General features: G+C 42.7%; 1 protein-coding gene and 1 pseudogene across 6 annotated transcripts in view; one reads left to right on the top strand and one right to left on the bottom strand.

The window, feature by feature from the left end:
* Positions 1–17,801, top strand: part of LOC147025159 (tetraspanin-4-like) — a 292,907-nt gene that overhangs the window by 272,935 nt on the left and 2,171 nt on the right. For all 6 annotated transcript variants that reach the window (XM_085885833.1, XM_085885839.1, XM_085885837.1 and 3 more), the window contains one exon: positions 9,236–9,319. In XM_085885833.1, coding sequence (XP_085741959.1) covers positions 9,236–9,319 — 84 coding nt within the window. The remainder of the gene's footprint in view (positions 1–9,235; positions 9,320–17,801) is intronic.
* LOC147025160 (signal recognition particle RNA) lies at positions 12,429–12,569 on the bottom strand (annotated as a pseudogene).

The following is a 17,801-nucleotide window of genomic DNA, read 5'->3' as shown; positions in this document are numbered from 1 at the left end:
AATATGTCTCCATAGAAAACGAATATTTTGGTTTGAATCCTGCAATCTAAATTAATGTTTACTTCAGTTCATCCTTTGATGTTTGGTTTCCCAAAGTAATCTAGTCAGCCTCACCCATTCCCAAAAGAGATTGGAGGGGTGACTGCAAGCAAGCACACACACACACGCACACACACACGCACGCATGCACGCACACACACACACACACACACACACACATCTACTTTAACATTGATCATTCATTTTCGGATCCACTGAGATTGTTCCGGTATTGCCACTATTTAATAAGACCGCAGCCTCTCACATACCGACCGAGTGGTGTGATCCATGTCAACTATTTTACTCTTCAATCTGAGTAAATGCAGTAACTTTTTATTTGGCTATTGAGAACAAATAGCGAAACATCCCACAAAAAATAATTAACCGTCAATGTACTGAATCAGTTTGTCATTTAACGGGATATAAATGGCTGTTCAATAAACTTGCGCTCAAAAATATTCCTTTTATGGTTTGATAAGTATTTGCAGACTATTGAGTCGACTATTGAGAGTGATAAGTGGGGGAAATAATGTTAAACGGAAAAATATTCAGCAATAAAAGAGTAATGAAATACTTTCTTAATTAACTTTCAATGCATTTTTTTATTTAAAAAAATAAAATAAACATTATTGCATCGAATTTGTTTCTTAATGTGTTAACAACATGAGGCACCACTCCATGCATGCACAATGATGTGGACGGACGTTTAGTTCCATCCTGTCTGTTGAGGACTCCAACATGGGATTCGGCAACAAGGCAACACAAGGTCTGTCAGCTGAAATTTCTTTAACGGCCCCAATTCTTCCCATCTTGTTGTTGGCTCGGCCTGCGGAAGGTTTTTAGGGCAAGTCTTTCACGAACCGGCTGGACAGGTCTGATGTTCGACCGAAGGTGATGCTCAGCCTGGCAGAGGTATGTGCTCAACTGAGTACCATTGTCGTTGTAATAGCCATGGTAGTGTACAGCAAAATAATAACAACAATACAGTTAATTACGACAAAAAGAAACAAGGACAGAGAATGGCGAAGAAGCAATATTTTGTAAAAAAAAAAAAAACCATGATACAAAGATGTATATGAAATGCGAATCATGCCGTCATGATGAACTTTATGAACCACTGCCAAACCACTTTCATGGGCTTTCAAAATGCAACAATAATTCTTGAACAAATCACACAGGAGGGATTGTTAATTCCACCAGATTTTCTTACTGGATGGTGCAGCGTAATTAACGTTGATAATTGTAGTTTGTTGTTCCATCCCATTGGGGGACTCGGTGAGAAAGTGAGAAACGAAAACACAACAAATTCAAAGTGAGCAAAACGACACTTGGACTAACCTGCCTGTGCCACACCACCGATTGAGTGTTTCTGTTGAGGATCGATGTAGTCACAAGATGTTAGGGTATTCTTGGGAAAAATTCCAGAGGCAGCGAAAGGCTCCTTTATGTGGTATGTGCCATGTGGCAAACTATAGAAAAGAAGGAACACTGCATAGCTTGTAGAAAATGTCAAACAATATAAAATATGGCACATTCATAAAATCTCGTGTGCGTGCTGTACTACCCTTGTGTTCTGAGGAGAAACCAAGTAATGCTCCAGAAAAGTTCAGATAAAGGGGCAGCACTGTATCAGGAAGGGGAGGAGCGAGGACGGGCCAACAAGTGAGGACAGAGAAGGGTGGGGGTTAGCAGAGAGAATATGTAATGCCTTATGAAGAATACGCGCACGTGCACGCGCGGACACACACACACACACACACACACACACACACACACACACACACACACACACACACACACACACACACACACACACATAGTGTGACGGGTGTAAAAAATATGGCTCTGCAATTGAGAAAACACGTTAATACGGTGAACGGCTTGGAAATCAGGTGTTATCAAATATATTTTGCTTTGAAACTCACAAAGAGAAGCATGTGACCTTTGTAAAGTAAACCCGGTTCAAATAAAATAACCAATTATTTGTAAACAGTCACGAGGACAAAGGAAAATGTGATCGCTTGTACACTGCTGAGGTTAAAAAAGGGGAGGCATTATGAGGGGAGGGGAAGGCAGTATGATGGGAGGGGAAGGCAGTGTGAGGGGAGGGGAAGGCAGTGTGAGGGGAAGGGAAGGAAGAATGAGGGGAGGGGGAGGGAAGGAAGTGTAAGGGGAGGGTAGTAAGCCTACCAGGGTGTTACAGGGTTGATAAAACATGCCCAAACAGTAACATTTTCTTTTTAACCACCGTATTCTGTTTAAAACTGGGCAAGAGCAGTTAAAATTATAACTCATGCTATCTACGTGGTAATGACCAGCATTCATGCATGCATACCCCTCCCACCCCATACGCATTCCTCCAACCTCCTCATGGTCCATGCTAACCATGCACGTGCACCAGCTATATACTCATCCTTTCATTCGCACACATGCTTGGATTTCCCCACACCCACACTGCACAGTGGAATGTCCTATGTGGCTTCGATGCTGCAGCACATCCATTCCCCATGTGGCTTCTGCGCTGCAGCACGTCTGCTTCGCACATGCAGAAACACGTGGTTCACGGGACAGCTGTGTAACCTCCTCCACAGTGCCACACACCATGGGTCCGGGTGTGAATTTGAGTGCACCTGCAAAACTAGCACACACGTAACCAAGCATGCAGGCACATCCACACCCCATAGAGACTCATTTGTACCACATCCATGTGTGCTGTCTACAAACATCTTCGTTTTCAACAACTACCGACTACAAATATATTACAGCAAGTATTAGTATATTTACATGAATATTTTGTCATGAAAGCAGATCACACAAAATGGTGTAAATCTAAAAACCCCTCTTCACTTGCAGCAACAAAAAAGTACCTCGACTTTGTTTGCATAAATGATTGACTCTTAATATAATGCAGCAACTGGTAGTATATTTATATTAATATTTTGTTAGTTATCCTGGGTGAGTGGGTGGCTTGGTAACACTGGGTGGGTGGGTGGCTTGGTTATACTGTGTGAGTGGGTGTCTTGGTTATACTGGGTGAGTGGGTAGCTTCGTAACACTGGGTGGGTGGGTGGCTTGGTTAAACTGGGTGAGTGTGTTGTTTCATTATACTGGGTGAGTGGGTGGTTTAGTTATACTGGGTGAGTGGATGGCTTGCTATACTGGTTGAGTGGACAGCCTGGTTAAACTGGGTGAGCGGAAGGCCTGGTTAAACTGGGTGAGTGGGTGGTTTAGTTATACTGGGTGGCTTGTTATGTGGATGGCTTGCAGTTGCCTTCCTCATAGTTAGTGACGGCAGGAATTTATAAATAGCTCAGGGTGCTGTTGATAACTCTCCAACACTTCACGAACCAAGGGATCTTTCATGTCCACCAACAACCACTGCTAGCATATGGGTCCTTCAGCTTAGTGGTCATTGGAGGGACAGAACACACATTAATGCCTCGCAGTGCATGCCCATACACCAGTGAGGCAGTTTTTTGCAGATCGATATTTGAATACCTGTCAGCTATCCTGCCAACCCATGCAAACACTTGCTAGAAAAAGATGTAAAAATAACATATCACGTCACACTTTAATCTTGCGGCATTTGAAACAGGACATTTGGACCAGATTTAGTGATCTGACATAAAAGAGAGAACATATTATTGATAACTGAAATGTCTGCTCCCAAGATGAAGTAAAAAGAACTAAAATGATCAAATACACAGGAATCAAAGAAACGAGGTGAAAAGATTGAAGAAAATTGACCTCATACCATGAGTAACTAGAGATCATGGAACACCTTACTTTGCCCTATCTTGAGAAATAAGGCGTGGGAGTTTATTGGAACTTGAATATGGGACTTCGTTGGAAACAGTTTATTGGAAGAAGAAAAAAATCTCAAAAGTACCCTGCCATGAGAGCACGAGTGACAAATTTGATTGGTCAAGACAGCATAAAATTTTGTCGAGGTACTTTTAAAAGGAGGGTTTTTGGAAGTGCAAACAAGTTGATTTGTGTCCTACGGTGTTCCAAAAAACCAAACTTCAATTGAAATTAAATAAAAAGTTGTAAAGGGTGGAGGAAAAAAAACAACCCATTGAATCGTAAGTTTACTGCCGTTGATGCACTGTCTTTTGCACCACCTTATTTAAAATGTTAAACTTGCTATTCATGCCTGGTGTTTGTGTCCTTTATGACATCCCTAAAAGCAGTAAGTTTCCTGTTTGATCTATTTTGTTAGACTGTCAGACCGACAGACTGAAACAATTACTTTACTCCTTTGTGTGCATGTCCACTCAGGGCGAGATTTCATGCAATTTGCCGAAATCAGAGCCAAAGTACTGTTAAACTGCAGATATGTGTTCCAATTCATATTCCGATTTGTGTTCTACATTGTTCAAAATAGAAAATTTGAATGAAATTAAGTAATTCCTCAATCATAGACTGATAGACAGACAGAGCTAGTGAACTAACTGCTTAATTCACTTTGCGCTACATGCACAGGATAACAATGGGAACGATCAGATCATGCACTATGCTTTAACCAGAGTGTCGGTGTTGCTGATGCAGTTCATTCACCAGGTTGACGATCCTGGACAAGTCGCCATTCTGACACAGTGAGTTAGGGCAGGAATTTGGAATTTGGACAGCATGCTGGCGATAGCTCACTTACTCTTTGTGATGGATATTGTGGAATCTTTAACATCCATAAAATAATGCCAGCAGATGGGACTCCCAAATCAACCCACCTGTGAAACACGGGGATAACCGTTTATAAATGGGTCGGGATTCAAATCCAAGCTGGACAGCTTAGAGGCGAGTGTGTACCTCCAGGTCATCCTGCGAGCCCAGTGAGAATGAATGGAATGATTATCGAGTATTTGAAAGAATTAACAGGTGAAAACACAAAAACAGATCATGAGGGTTGAAGATGCTATGAGAAAGAACATCTGAATCTGCCCAATGCTTTAAGATGGAAACATCACAACTTGGTTCTTGAAATAAAGATTAAAACATGAAGATGGGCATTTAGACCTTGGAAATGACCTGATATTTCCAGAGATTGCAGCCAACAAACAACATATTCTTCATAAACATTCCCCACATGCAACACATCTAATTTCAGACGTTTTGTTTCAAAACGTCTACATATGCATGGAATTTAAACAGGGCACCGGTACACAATGGTCTATTCTTTTCATCAGATACTACAGGATATTTAACAACCTAAACGCAGAGGAGACTGCCTGCTTTCGGTCTCCTTCGGAAGTCAATGGGACAGGTGTACACAACACCACCTTGTAGTTTGCACCATGAGAATGAAATTGTTCGTCAGATTTGACTAAACCAGGAATCGAAACAGAACTGATCGTTGAACTGAAACATGCAAGCATTTCCAAAAGTGGGGAATTTATTTATTTATTTTGCGGACGTTATGAATTAAGAAACAGCAGTCCGTACACGCTCTGGCATATTCACTGATAACCTATCTCATGATTTTCTCCAAAGTTCCTGTACAAATTAATTGGATGAATCATTGATGTTAATTCAATCCGATTCGGTCCAGGAACCGCCGTGCATTTTAAAAACGAGGAGCTCCGTTAATGGAGACACGTCGTACCTGCGATCTGCAAGGCTTGGATGCGCAGTTCGGTTGGGGATACACCTGTCCCATCACGTCAGCCATTGTTAAAGAGGATTTCTCATTTTGTTGGTCCATGTGGTCCACATAGCACACAATTACAAATTTTATCCGAAGGAATTACTTTTGTGTTTGTAATTACCAGGTGAGCTGTAATTTCGTTGGGATTAAGATGTTCTCCGGTTCGGGGCTTTATTTTGGTGTATTTAATTATGACGTATAGGATGCCACTGCATTCCATGTACATGTTACATCGGCAGGAATGAATTCTTGCTCCAAAGTAGATCTGTGTACATATTTCGATATCAAGTGAAGAACATTATTATCTCTATTTTCATCTTTATATCTTTATCTTCCCGCTGTTATGCACCACAGGGCTCGAACCAGCGCTCTCCACCATTTCCTATATCTTGAACAAGATGTGCTTCTTCCATAATAATTCTGGCTTCCATTGGATCCATCTCTACTGTTTTCTTCCATCTTGTTCTTGGTCTATACCCACTGGTCTTTGAATGTTTATGTTCTTTTTACTTGTCCTTCCTCTTCCATTATTTCAACATGTCCAAACCAATCCAGTATAGATTTATGTATTATTAGCCTCCATTGGACTTAGTCTGAAACGGGGGCTTATTATTATTATGATTATTATTATTATTATTATTATTATTTTTATACATTGTCAAGGCTCATATGAGAGCGAACACACAACACACAGCAAGGGGGGCATGAGACAAGAGGGGTGGAAGAGGGAAGGACAAAACAGTGGGGAACAGAGACATTAGGAGATCTGTGGAAGTGAGAGGGATGGGGCAGGGAACATGGGGTATACAAGATGGACATTACAGGGACTTTCAGGAAGGAAATAACGGAATTTGAAGGAGGTGGGTTTGGGGTGGATTAAAGGGGGTAGAAAAGATCGAGGTTTTAGATGGGGGAAGAGAAGAGGTGGTGGTGAACAGCTGTTTTGAAGGCCTGGAGGGAAGAATGGGATTGAAGAGAGAGTGGGAGTTTATTCCAAAGGCGGAGAAAAAAGAGGAATGCAAGAGTGAAGGTGAGCAGTGATTCGTGATTTTGGTAGTTTTATCAGAAGGAGGTTCCTGGTGGACCTTGAGCGCCCTGCTGAATTATGGTGGGGACATATCGCAGACAGAGCAGTGGGGGGGGGGGGCAAAACCGGAGAGGAGATGGTAGAAGACAGAAAGACCAACGACCTGCCTGTGGTGAGAGAGTGAGAGGCCCAAAGACCCAGCCTCACCGCAGGAGATACCAATGATCCGAAATGCCTTGGTTTGCACAGCGTGAAGCCAAGAAAGGTGGGAGGCAGGAGCACCAGCCCAGAGAGGAGAGCAATACTCTATTAGGCTGCGGACGAAAGCTTTGTATGTGGTCAGGAGCTCAGGTGGGCTGAGGAAGGACTTTGCACGATGGAGGATTCCCAGTCAACGACTGGCTTTGAAGGCCAGGTTGGAAATTTGGCAGATCGTGAGTCCCAGAAGCTTGAATGAAAGGACTTCTTCTAGAGGATTGTTAAGAAAGTAATTGGGGGGTTTCCAAATGGTCCTTTCGGAGAGACATAGTATGGATGAGAGACGTAGTATGGATAATGATGTGGTCTCGATTTTCATGTCCATACGTGCGTGCGTGCGTGTGTGCATCCGCAACCATATCTCGGATATGTATGAACCAATGTTATTCGTACTCGGAATAAAGCCAACACATGGTGGTATACATATGCACATAATTTTGTTTCGACATCGGATCCAAGATAGCCGACTGGCAGCCATTTTAATTAAAAAAACAACAACCTGGTGTCGAACACATTCTCAACCATCTCTCAGACATGCATGAACTGATGTTATTCAAACTTAGCACACAGATAAAGAATGACGGCTTACATAAGCACGTTTTTATTTTCAAGATCAGATCTAAGATGGCCGACTGGCAGTAATTTTAGTTGAAAAAACTCCGCATTAAACATGTCCTCAACCATTTCTCGGACATGCATTTACCATTATCATTCAAATATGGCAAACATGGAAGGAATGATAGCTTACATATGCATATCAATATTTTTCAAGATCAAATCAAAGATGGCCAACTGGTGGCCATTTTGTTACTTACAGTAAACGTGTCCTCAACCCTTTCTCTGACATGCATGGTCCGATTTTGTTCAAACTTGGCAGAAGCACAGTACACCATGGCGCACACTTGCATCTAACTTTATTTTGTGATCTGATCCTATGGTTGGCAGCGAGTGCCCTGAAAGCAGCAAGGGAAAGAGAGTGGCATTTCCATATGTGAGGAATTGTGTGCACAGCCAGTGGATCACCCAGATAGCTCAGATGCCAGCGCCCTGGTATGATTGGTATGGTTTGCCAGAGAACCTGGGTTTGATACCTGCTCTGGGCCTGAAATTTTTTCACATATATATATATGAAAAAATAAATAAATAAATAAATAAAAATATATGTATATATATATTTATATATGTATGTATGTGTGAATATATATGTATATATATATATATATATATATATCTTCTTCTTCTTCTTTCGGCTGCTCCCATTAGGGGTCGCCACAGCGGATCATCTGTATGATCCGCATAGTGATTTGGCACATGTTTTACACCGGATGCCCTTCCTGATGCAACCCTGGTCGCCTCTTACGATACAGGGATATGGTACACCAATTTTAACCAGGGTATACACCGGCCCAGTACACTGCTACTCACTTTGCCAACCTCGGAAGGATGACAGGCTGAGTCAACCCCCCGGTGTATTAATTCAGTGGCCCAACGGGGCTTGAACTCAGGACCTTTTGGATCCCAAGCCGCTGCCCTAACCACTGCGCCAACACCAGGCTGTTATATATATATATATATATATATATATATATATATATATATATATATATATATATATATATATATATATATATATATATATATATATATATATATATATATATATATATATATATATATATATATATATATATATATATATATATATATATATATATATATATATATATATATATATATATATATATATATATATATATATATATATATATACACACACACACACACACACATACATACATACATACATACATACATATTTATAAATATATACATATATATATATATATATATACATATATATATATATATATATATATATATATATATATATATATATATATATATATATATATATATATCCCTGAACCCCTCCACCCCATTCCTCTCTTGCATAAGTGAAATATATGGATGACCTTGTTGTCACATGACATATTAAGTCCTTTATAGGTGTATGGGTTGGTCTCTTAAAAGTGCTGTTAATCTGTGTGTTTCCACTCTGCAAATGCACAGACTGGGAAGCCAAGCAGCGCAGTATCCAAATGAAAGTTTCCATGTAGTTTCCTGTTTCAGGTTGACAATGAAGAAGAGTAACATAAAAGTCAAAGATGATTACGATGAGTGGATAACGTAAGAGGAAACAAGCAACGAACAATTGTCTTTTTTAATCAGGATTAAGTTAAAGTGTATGTGCTCTTGCCTTTCCTCAGGGTTGTTATATGAAGGTCATGGATGTGCTGGAACAGTACTTGCTCGTTGTTGGAATTTTTGGACTCTGCATTGCATCCATTCAGGTATGTGGTGGCCTATTTGTTGTTTACCCAGTTTACTGCTTTATATCTTTGTTTGCTTTCCCAATTATTACCTCTCCACATGTGGCCTCTGGTTGACAATTCTGGTGTTGTTTCTGTCTCTGTCTCTCTCTCTCTCTCTCTCTCTTCCTCTCATTTTTCTTTCCGTGATTCTTTTGGAATCAATGACTTGTTTTTTTGGTTAAAGTCTCTTCTCTCTACTCTTTTGCGAGAGTTCCTGCACACTTTACTTCAGGGTTTTCCTTCAGTTCCATAGCATACAATATATAACATTGCCAATGACACTGAGAGACGTTATCGCTGCACATAATGGGGAGGCATTGTCAAGTTAAAAGGTGGAACACCTCAATGAAGCATGAGGTTCCTGAATTTGATGATCTCCTGGGCTTTATGAGTGTCGTTCAGTTCCAATATATTTTGTCGCTAATCTCGTTTACTGGTGCAGTGGTCACCGTTCTCTCATTCCCTGGGCTATCATTTCACTGATGGGTGGCAGGATAGCTCAATTGGTGGCCTGCTTGTCTTTAGCATGTTTCATTCCCAGTAGGTTCAAATTCAACAAAAGCTTCTGTTTTGTGTCAGGCATGGTGTATTGCACCTTACAGAAAGCTATCCTTCAATTTCTAAATTGAGGGTAATGCTAAGTCTGCTGTCTTGAATGCTATAATTTGCTCATTGGAGTGAAAGATGCAATGATACCTTTAAAGGAGAGTTTTTCTTCATTTCAGTACACTGTGATAGTTACCTTGTGTCGGGCGTTGGGACACCAATGTGGCATTCCTACAAACAATTAGAGCCAGTGGCAGCAATTGGCCCAGCTGTCTCAACAGTCGTGGGAATCGAACCCACACCAGTGACGGCAGTGCAACAAGGCTTTCCCCACTGCAGCACTAAGCCGCACCAGTAGCCAATCCGAATTGCAAATTTGTTGCACCCTCGGAAGAAATTGGAATGCAACTGTCAATCCTCATTTGCAATCTATTCTGATCAGAGGAAAAGTTCCAAATACTCATCAGCAAAATCAAATATATATATATATATATATATATATATATATATATATATATATATATATATATATATATATTGTTGTGGTTGACCAAATTCGCAAACCACCATTCAGGTCCCTTAGGTGAGATATCTCGGTAAGTATATGTGTAGTTAGGCCCAAACCCGTTGTCTGGAGGGAATAAATGTCATTCATGAAGGCTGCGACTCTTCAGGATAGCCGTTTTTCTTTTACTATCTTTATTTTGGACCAACCGCCATTATTCCCACCACCAACCACGTCTCAACAGCCATCACAACAACAACCACCAACCACAACGCCGCTTCACCACAACCGCCACGACCTTTACCGTCACAACTCGCCACCATCGCATCACCGTCATCTCGCGCCACTCGTGGGCACCGATGCTGGACTCGTGTAGAGCGCGCACCGAGCAGCGTGTTCAAAAGCATCGCGGACTTTCCGCAGAAAAACGGATCAAAAACGACTCACGCCCACTTTTGTTCCATCCAATCGGTGAGCGAGGGGCGATTTGGCCCCGCCTCCAGGGCGTTGGAGGGCGGTCGCTATATGCAAATTCATGGATCAAAAAGCATTCACGCCCACTTTTCCTCGGGCCAATGGGGAGCCAGCAAGAGAGGTGAAAGGTCGGAGGCAGAGGGTCAAAGATGAAGGAGCGAGGCCACGGGGGATATAAGGGGCCGCGTTCGTCAGTCGAGGCAGTTCAGTTCGCAGGAGGAAGAGTTGAGTTGGAAGTGGAGGAAGAGTTGAGTTGAAGTGGCAGAGTGCAGTTGGGAGTTCGCGGAGTCGGAGTGAAGAGGACGGAGCTGTGGAGAGGCGGCGGCGGCGAAGGCGAACGAGGGGGTGCTCGCGTCGGATTCGGGGAACTGCGGAGAGAAAGGCCGGCGGCGCGACCGAGGTCGTGGTGGAGACGCTCGTCGCGGGACCCGCGATTTTGTGAAATCCTCCTTTCCCCGAGCATCAGCAACCCCCTCCTGTTTCCCCCCGCGCTGAGATAGTGCGACAAAAGGGGGCCCCCTTCCCACCCCCTACCAGACACTGTCCGCGAGGCCCGCGGAGTTGAGGCACCACCGCCGCTCCGCGTCTCATCATCAGACGGGTAGGCCCGACACGGTCTCGGCCCCAGGCCCGCCTACCCCCTCATCCTGGAGGGTGGTTCTCTTTTCTTTTGCTTTGGGAATGTGTGTTGTCGGCGCCGTCTGTGAAGTAAAATTGTATAAGTGTTGCCGAGTGCTCGCGTAGTCGGTATTAGATCTGCATTGTCACATTTGCTTTTTGTCTTCTTCTTTTCCATGTGCTTTTGGTGGAATTGTATATGTGTGCTTTCCGTTCATCGCGAAATAAATGTGCTTATTATTGAACTGTTTTCCCGCTTCGCTTCGTCATTTCTTTCATTGAATCCCCATCTTGCTTCACGTAAAGGGTTGGTCGTGGGCTAAGACGCCCGATAATTAATCGAACCGTCGAGGCCGACGAATAACACCGCTCGGTTATCCCGATAGTACGGAATGGGTCGCTTAAGTGGCCCGTGTCCGAAGTCGACCTGCGGCGAGGTGCGATCGCCCGGTCTACCCTCCGTGTGGGTACTTAGGTAGGTCGAATTTGGCGAGCAACCCTATCCCACGCGGGGGCCGATTGGCTCGATCGCGGTGAGACCGAAAGGTCCACCCGTGACTGGTTCCCGGCGTTAGTCCGAGAGGGTCACGACTGGATTGTCCGTCCGGTGGGCGACGTGCCGCGATTCGAGTTACGTGGCCGTTCGCACGCCGGCGGGCGCGAATCCGCAACAATATATATATATATATATATATATATATATATATATATATATATATATATATATATATATATATATATATATATATATATATATATATATATATATATATATATATATATATATATATATATATATATATATATTGTTGTTCGTCTTTCGGCTGCTCCCGTTAGGGGTCGCCACAGCGGATCATCCGTTATGATCCGCATACTGATTTGGCACAGGTTTTACGCCGGATGCCCTTCTTGACACAACCCTGGTCACCTCTTACGACACAGGGATATGGATTGGGTTTCGCCATGATTCCGGGCTGCCTTACACCCTCTCATAGCCCGGCCCAGTGCAGAGCTCCCGTCCTCAAGCGATCCACCAACCCAAGCCTCCGAGTAGCCGGATTACAGGCGCACGCCACTACGCCCGGTTATATATATATATATATATATATATATATATATATATATATATATATATATATATATATATATATATATATATATATATATATATATATATATATATATATATATATATATATATATATATATATATATCAGTGAGGGAGCCTCGTGCGTGGAGGAGGCCAATGTGCCGACTTGGCAGGTTGATCAGCATCAAGGAGAATGGAATGTGCCAGGTATCTGGGTATCTGCCTGAGGGATGGCCAGATGGAGGCCCCTGAAGTACCAGTGGAAAGTGTACGCAGCGACGCACTGCTCCGGCGCATGCTCCCATACCTGACCTGACCTGGATGTGTCCAGGTGGTTGTTGTCTGTGGACGTGTCCGAGTGGTGGTTGTCTATGGACGTGTCCGGGTGGTGGTTGTCTATTGACGTGGCTGAGCGGAAATTATCTCCGACATGGCCGGGCGGCGGTTGTCTCCTGCCGTGTCTGGGTGGTGTTTATAGTTTGACTGGTTGAAAATGGATTTCAGACATTATTTTGTTTCCTTATTCACTGTTATTCTATGCATAATCATTTTGATGAGACAGTAAGAATTGTAATTAATGCTCCTCCATACGTCTGTCTTCCCTGCCCCTCATTTGATGCTTCCCACCTCCTCCAACCACCCCCTCCACCTCCTACCAAACTCCCTCCCACCTCCACCCCCATAAATATCAATCTCTCTGGATGTTTATAAGCATTACAGCTGAAATACGGTCAGCACTTTAATCTCTTAGCCTGATCCGAATTTCAAAATTAACCCTGCGGAATTGAATTTAACAGAAGTTCCGACTGCTAAAAAAAAAAGTGTTCATGTGTCCAATTCGCACATTGTTTGATACTCCGGACGTCTCCAGATGGGGTTGAGTGTGACCCAACCAGCAGTTCCCTATCTACCATTTCATTGGAGTGCAGGCTTGAGTGCTTAATAGTGCTGGTCGGATCGATTCCAAAGTACTCAATTCCAACCATGGAATCAAAAGGAATCGATACGTGAACCGGAATGGACATCGGTTCTGAGTAATTCCTACTTCATAGAAAGAAGCGGGTTTTTTTGGGGGGGAAATGTTTTTGGCCCTGTTGGGCATGTTTCTGTCACACATGGCCTGGTTATGTATTAATTGAAAAGGAAAATGCCCCAGGGATGTCCCATTTGCAATATAGCAGCAAAAGCAAGTCACTTGCAAACTAAACACGCCAGAAGTGCGTGTTCCTTTTAAATGAATAGCCAGGCATTTAGAGTTGGCTGATAAAACGTTCTGATTGCTTTGCTGACCGAAGGGTCGCCAATACATTGACTCATAAAGTATTGACACGTCGTTCAAAACATCCAGAAATGCAGTTTGAAACTATTTTGGGAATGTTAAAGAAGACAAGTCCGAAAGTTGCATGCTCACTTTGTTCAATGGACCTTTCTCATTACTAATACGTCCAATATGCTAAAACATTTGAAAACCAAACACCAGAGAGAATACCTATTAGTGACAGTTGAGAATGCGGATTAAAGAAACCAAAGTCTGCAACAGCAACAAATACGCTTTCGTGTAATCGATGATTGAAAGCACTTTCACCCCGGTAATGCCCCGATATGCTGCCTTCCCTTCTCCTCACGCTGCCTTCTGTTCCCTCACCCCTTCTTGTTCCACCACCCCTCCTCACTCTCCCCCTCCTCCTATCTCTCTCTCCCCCCTCTCTCTCCCCTCACTCCTCTCACTCCCCACTCCTCTCCCTTTACCCTTTCATGACCACTATTATTCACCACAGGTAGCGTTGTAATACAATTATAAATGAACGGGAAAACAAATACATTTATGAGGGAAAATTGTGCACCCATCGCTGCTCCTATGGTATACTTATCTAAGGAGTATGAAGGCGACTCAACCCTAAAGGGATATATAAAAAGTGTCTCCAAATTGTGTAAAAAGGTCCAAGTGGTCTAAAGTTCTAAATGGTCAAGGGTCCAAGCTGACTAACATCTCTGAAGGGTGTAAGGGGTCTAAATGGTGTTAAGGTCGAAGCAGTTTTAAGGACATCTAGGGACTTAAAGGGTGTAAATGTCAAGAAGGTCTGTGGGGTCTGAAGATTCTTGGAGTCTCAAGGGTCTAAAACATCTAAAGGGTGAAATAGTCTTAAGGTATCTAAAGTGTCAAAAGGGTCTTAGAGTTGTAAGGAGTCTAAAGGATCAATCGGGGTCTTGGGGGTCTTAGGGCAATGGGGTCTTATGGGTTGAAGGTTTCTAAAGGGTCTAACGGGTTCTATATTCGCTTTGGGGTCTAAGGATTCTAATGCGGTCTATAGGGTCTACAAGATCATATAAATAAATTAATTCCAGAATTTAATGCCATTGGCCCAGTGTCTATGACACCACCCTATCTAACATGTTACATTAGTTATTCGTGCCCGTTGTTTGTGTCCTTTGTGAGATCCTTAAAAACAGTAAGTTTCCTGTTTGGAATGATTTTCAATTTTGTTTGACTGCCAGGCAGGCAAACAGAGGAACAAATATATATTTCACTCATCTCGACGTTTGTAGAGGAGGGAGAGACGGACAGACATGAACCAATTGCTGAACCCCGCTTTTTGCTTCACGTGCGTGGGGTAATGAAGGGTGAACACATGAGAGAAGTATAAAAAAAAATTTGAGAGAAATTTGTGTGAGCAGTCTGACTATGCTCTGGGGTGCATTACAGCACTGTTGGGAAAAGATTGACTCAAACACAATCCATAAATCACTTAAATCAATCCCAAATGGAGTTGCGGCAGGACTCAAGGTAAAAGGACGTCACACTGATTTATACATAAAGACAGATTTGATTTTTCCTATTATAATAAGTGTTGTTATATCCTTGAGAGTTCATGGAAATACATTGAAAGTACTTTTGGTTTCATATGATGATGATTTATTTTGTTATCATGTCTCAATTAATAAACTTCCAACTGGATACTTTTGCACCTCACTGCATATATCATCCACAAAAGCAAAACTGGAAAAATTTATTTCAAGGCAATTCCTCAAAACTTGTTCAATTTTTCATAAAATGCATTTTGAGATAGCAACCCCAAAGTCCACAGGTCGTGTCAGGTATGGGAGCATGTACCAGAGTCGCGCGTTACTGCATCTACTTTACTATATCCACTCCAGGGGCATCTGTCTGACCATCCACCATGCAGATTCCTGGCCCATCCCCATTTCATCAAGATGCTGATTAACCTGCTGCAACCACGACGCACATGGTCGGCCCATTGGCCTCTCTACCGATGAAGCTCCCTCGCTCCCTCATAACCATCCATATTAGTGCCTGTCGATGCATTGAAATCCCCCAAAACTAGAAGAGTATCTCTCCTAGGGCACTCAGGGTAATCTGAGGAGACTGCCGTCTGGTGGACGACACCTTAGCGCAACCGCAATCCGACCCAGGAAGGTTACCCCATGCTTTTCCTCCTGTCATCAAAGAATGGGTTCCCGAAGGTTTTTCCCCAATCCTGTCATCTGGTGAGCTACCCTGCAAAGGGTGGCTGCACAGCAGGTATTCCCATGAGTGGGTTTTCAGGTTTTTTTGCCTTTTTTTATTTTTTGCGGAATGAAGTCAGTGTTTTATGGTGGCCAGAGTGCAAATCATTTCACCAACCGCCTAGAAAAAGGTAACCCAACTGCGTGAGGATATCCAAAGACATAGTTGCACACTAGATATGGATGGCCGTTGGCTCACAAGGAGCTCCTCTGCCCTTTGACAGGTTTTGTTTTTAATCCTGCTGGTTGTCCATATCCTACACCTTCCTCACCAGGAAACCTGGTGGGGAAGACGGTTTAGTCTCCGACAACCCAACCGTGAGACAGGTTAGTACAGGTTCATATGGTACATGTCGTAAGTCACAGATCTGATCTGGCCTGACCTGACAACAAAGTCCACAGGCAATCTATAATTGAGCATTAGAGTACTTTCAATGTGCTTTCTTCCCAACTACTGTTCAAATATAATTATCCCGCACACTCGAAGTGAAAAGCGGGGTCAAGCAATTCAAGTCTGTCTATTGGTCCCTCTGTCATATCAGTTTATTATATCATCAGTTTGTGATCAAGGAACAACGTATTTAAATGAAATGTTATATTTTGAACATGAATCGGAACATGAATAAAATGACAAGTCTGTCTTTGTAACGTACCTTGGCTGAGAATTCATCCCGACTGCACACGCGCAGAGGAGTGAGATAATATTTTTACTCTGTCTGCCCGCCTGACAGTCAAACAAAATGGAAAATCATTTCAAACAAGAAACTTAGTGCTTTTAAGGGCGTTATAAGGGTCATAAATAACAGGCACGAATAACTAATGTAATGTGTTGGATGGGATAGTGTAATAGTCACTGGGAAAATGGTGGTCAAACCCGGCATTTTTTTTGTTTATACGCCTATAAACCTCTTTGAACATTTATTTCAATTTAAATTCAAACCTAAAATATTATATAAAACAAATCACCTTAATAATATTGTTATGTTTGTGGGGCAGATAGAGGGACTTCATAGTAAAGGGAGGATTGTATAGTGTAGCATGGTCCACGGATGAGCAGGAGACATATTGATGTAATTTAAGTCAGGAAAACTGTCAGCTTAAGATTGTTATGTGTCACCACATGGGGGGTGGTGCTGTGTTAATTAGGTCGCATTTAAGGTGAATTTCTCCAGGTATGTGATTGCCCTCTGTGGCCTTTTCTTACGTTTTTGCATTTACAAAGCCAGATACAAAAAGGAGCGACGCTTTAACAACAACCGACAGGCCACGCACCAAGACTTATAATTGGTCAGTGAACGTGAGTTGGTGTGAGGTCTGCGGTGGAGACGGAGTGGCCTCACTCGCTGGCTTCTCCTCGACATGCCGTCGAAGAAGGCTGTGCGATTCTTGTGTTCATGCTGTGTGAATTTGTTGGCGTACTGGAGCAAGACGCTTGCCATTGCTGTTCGGCTGAGTCGCGAAGTTGTACGTTTATGTGAGAGAGAAGAGAAAAGAAGAGAAGAGAAGAGATAGAAAGAAGAGCGTGCCTTTCAGCTATAATTCAGCGTTATCCCATTGAGTGTTCAAGGAGGAAGGTGGGCTGTCATTGTGAGCAGAACCGGTGTTAAGAGAGGAGCGGGGTGTCTCTCTCTCTCTCTCATTCATCCATGAGAAGAAACTGTATGAAGGTTTGTGGGCCCTTAATGATGGAGGACCACCTACA

This window comes from Eptatretus burgeri, chromosome 6, assembly GCF_056783735.1.
Source record: "Eptatretus burgeri isolate ZD-2024b chromosome 6, Ebu_testis_v1, whole genome shotgun sequence".
NCBI lineage: Eukaryota > Metazoa > Chordata > Myxini > Myxiniformes > Myxinidae > Eptatretus > Eptatretus burgeri.
Note: the sequence above shows the minus strand (reverse complement) of the source record. Positions and strands in the feature narration are given on the sequence as shown.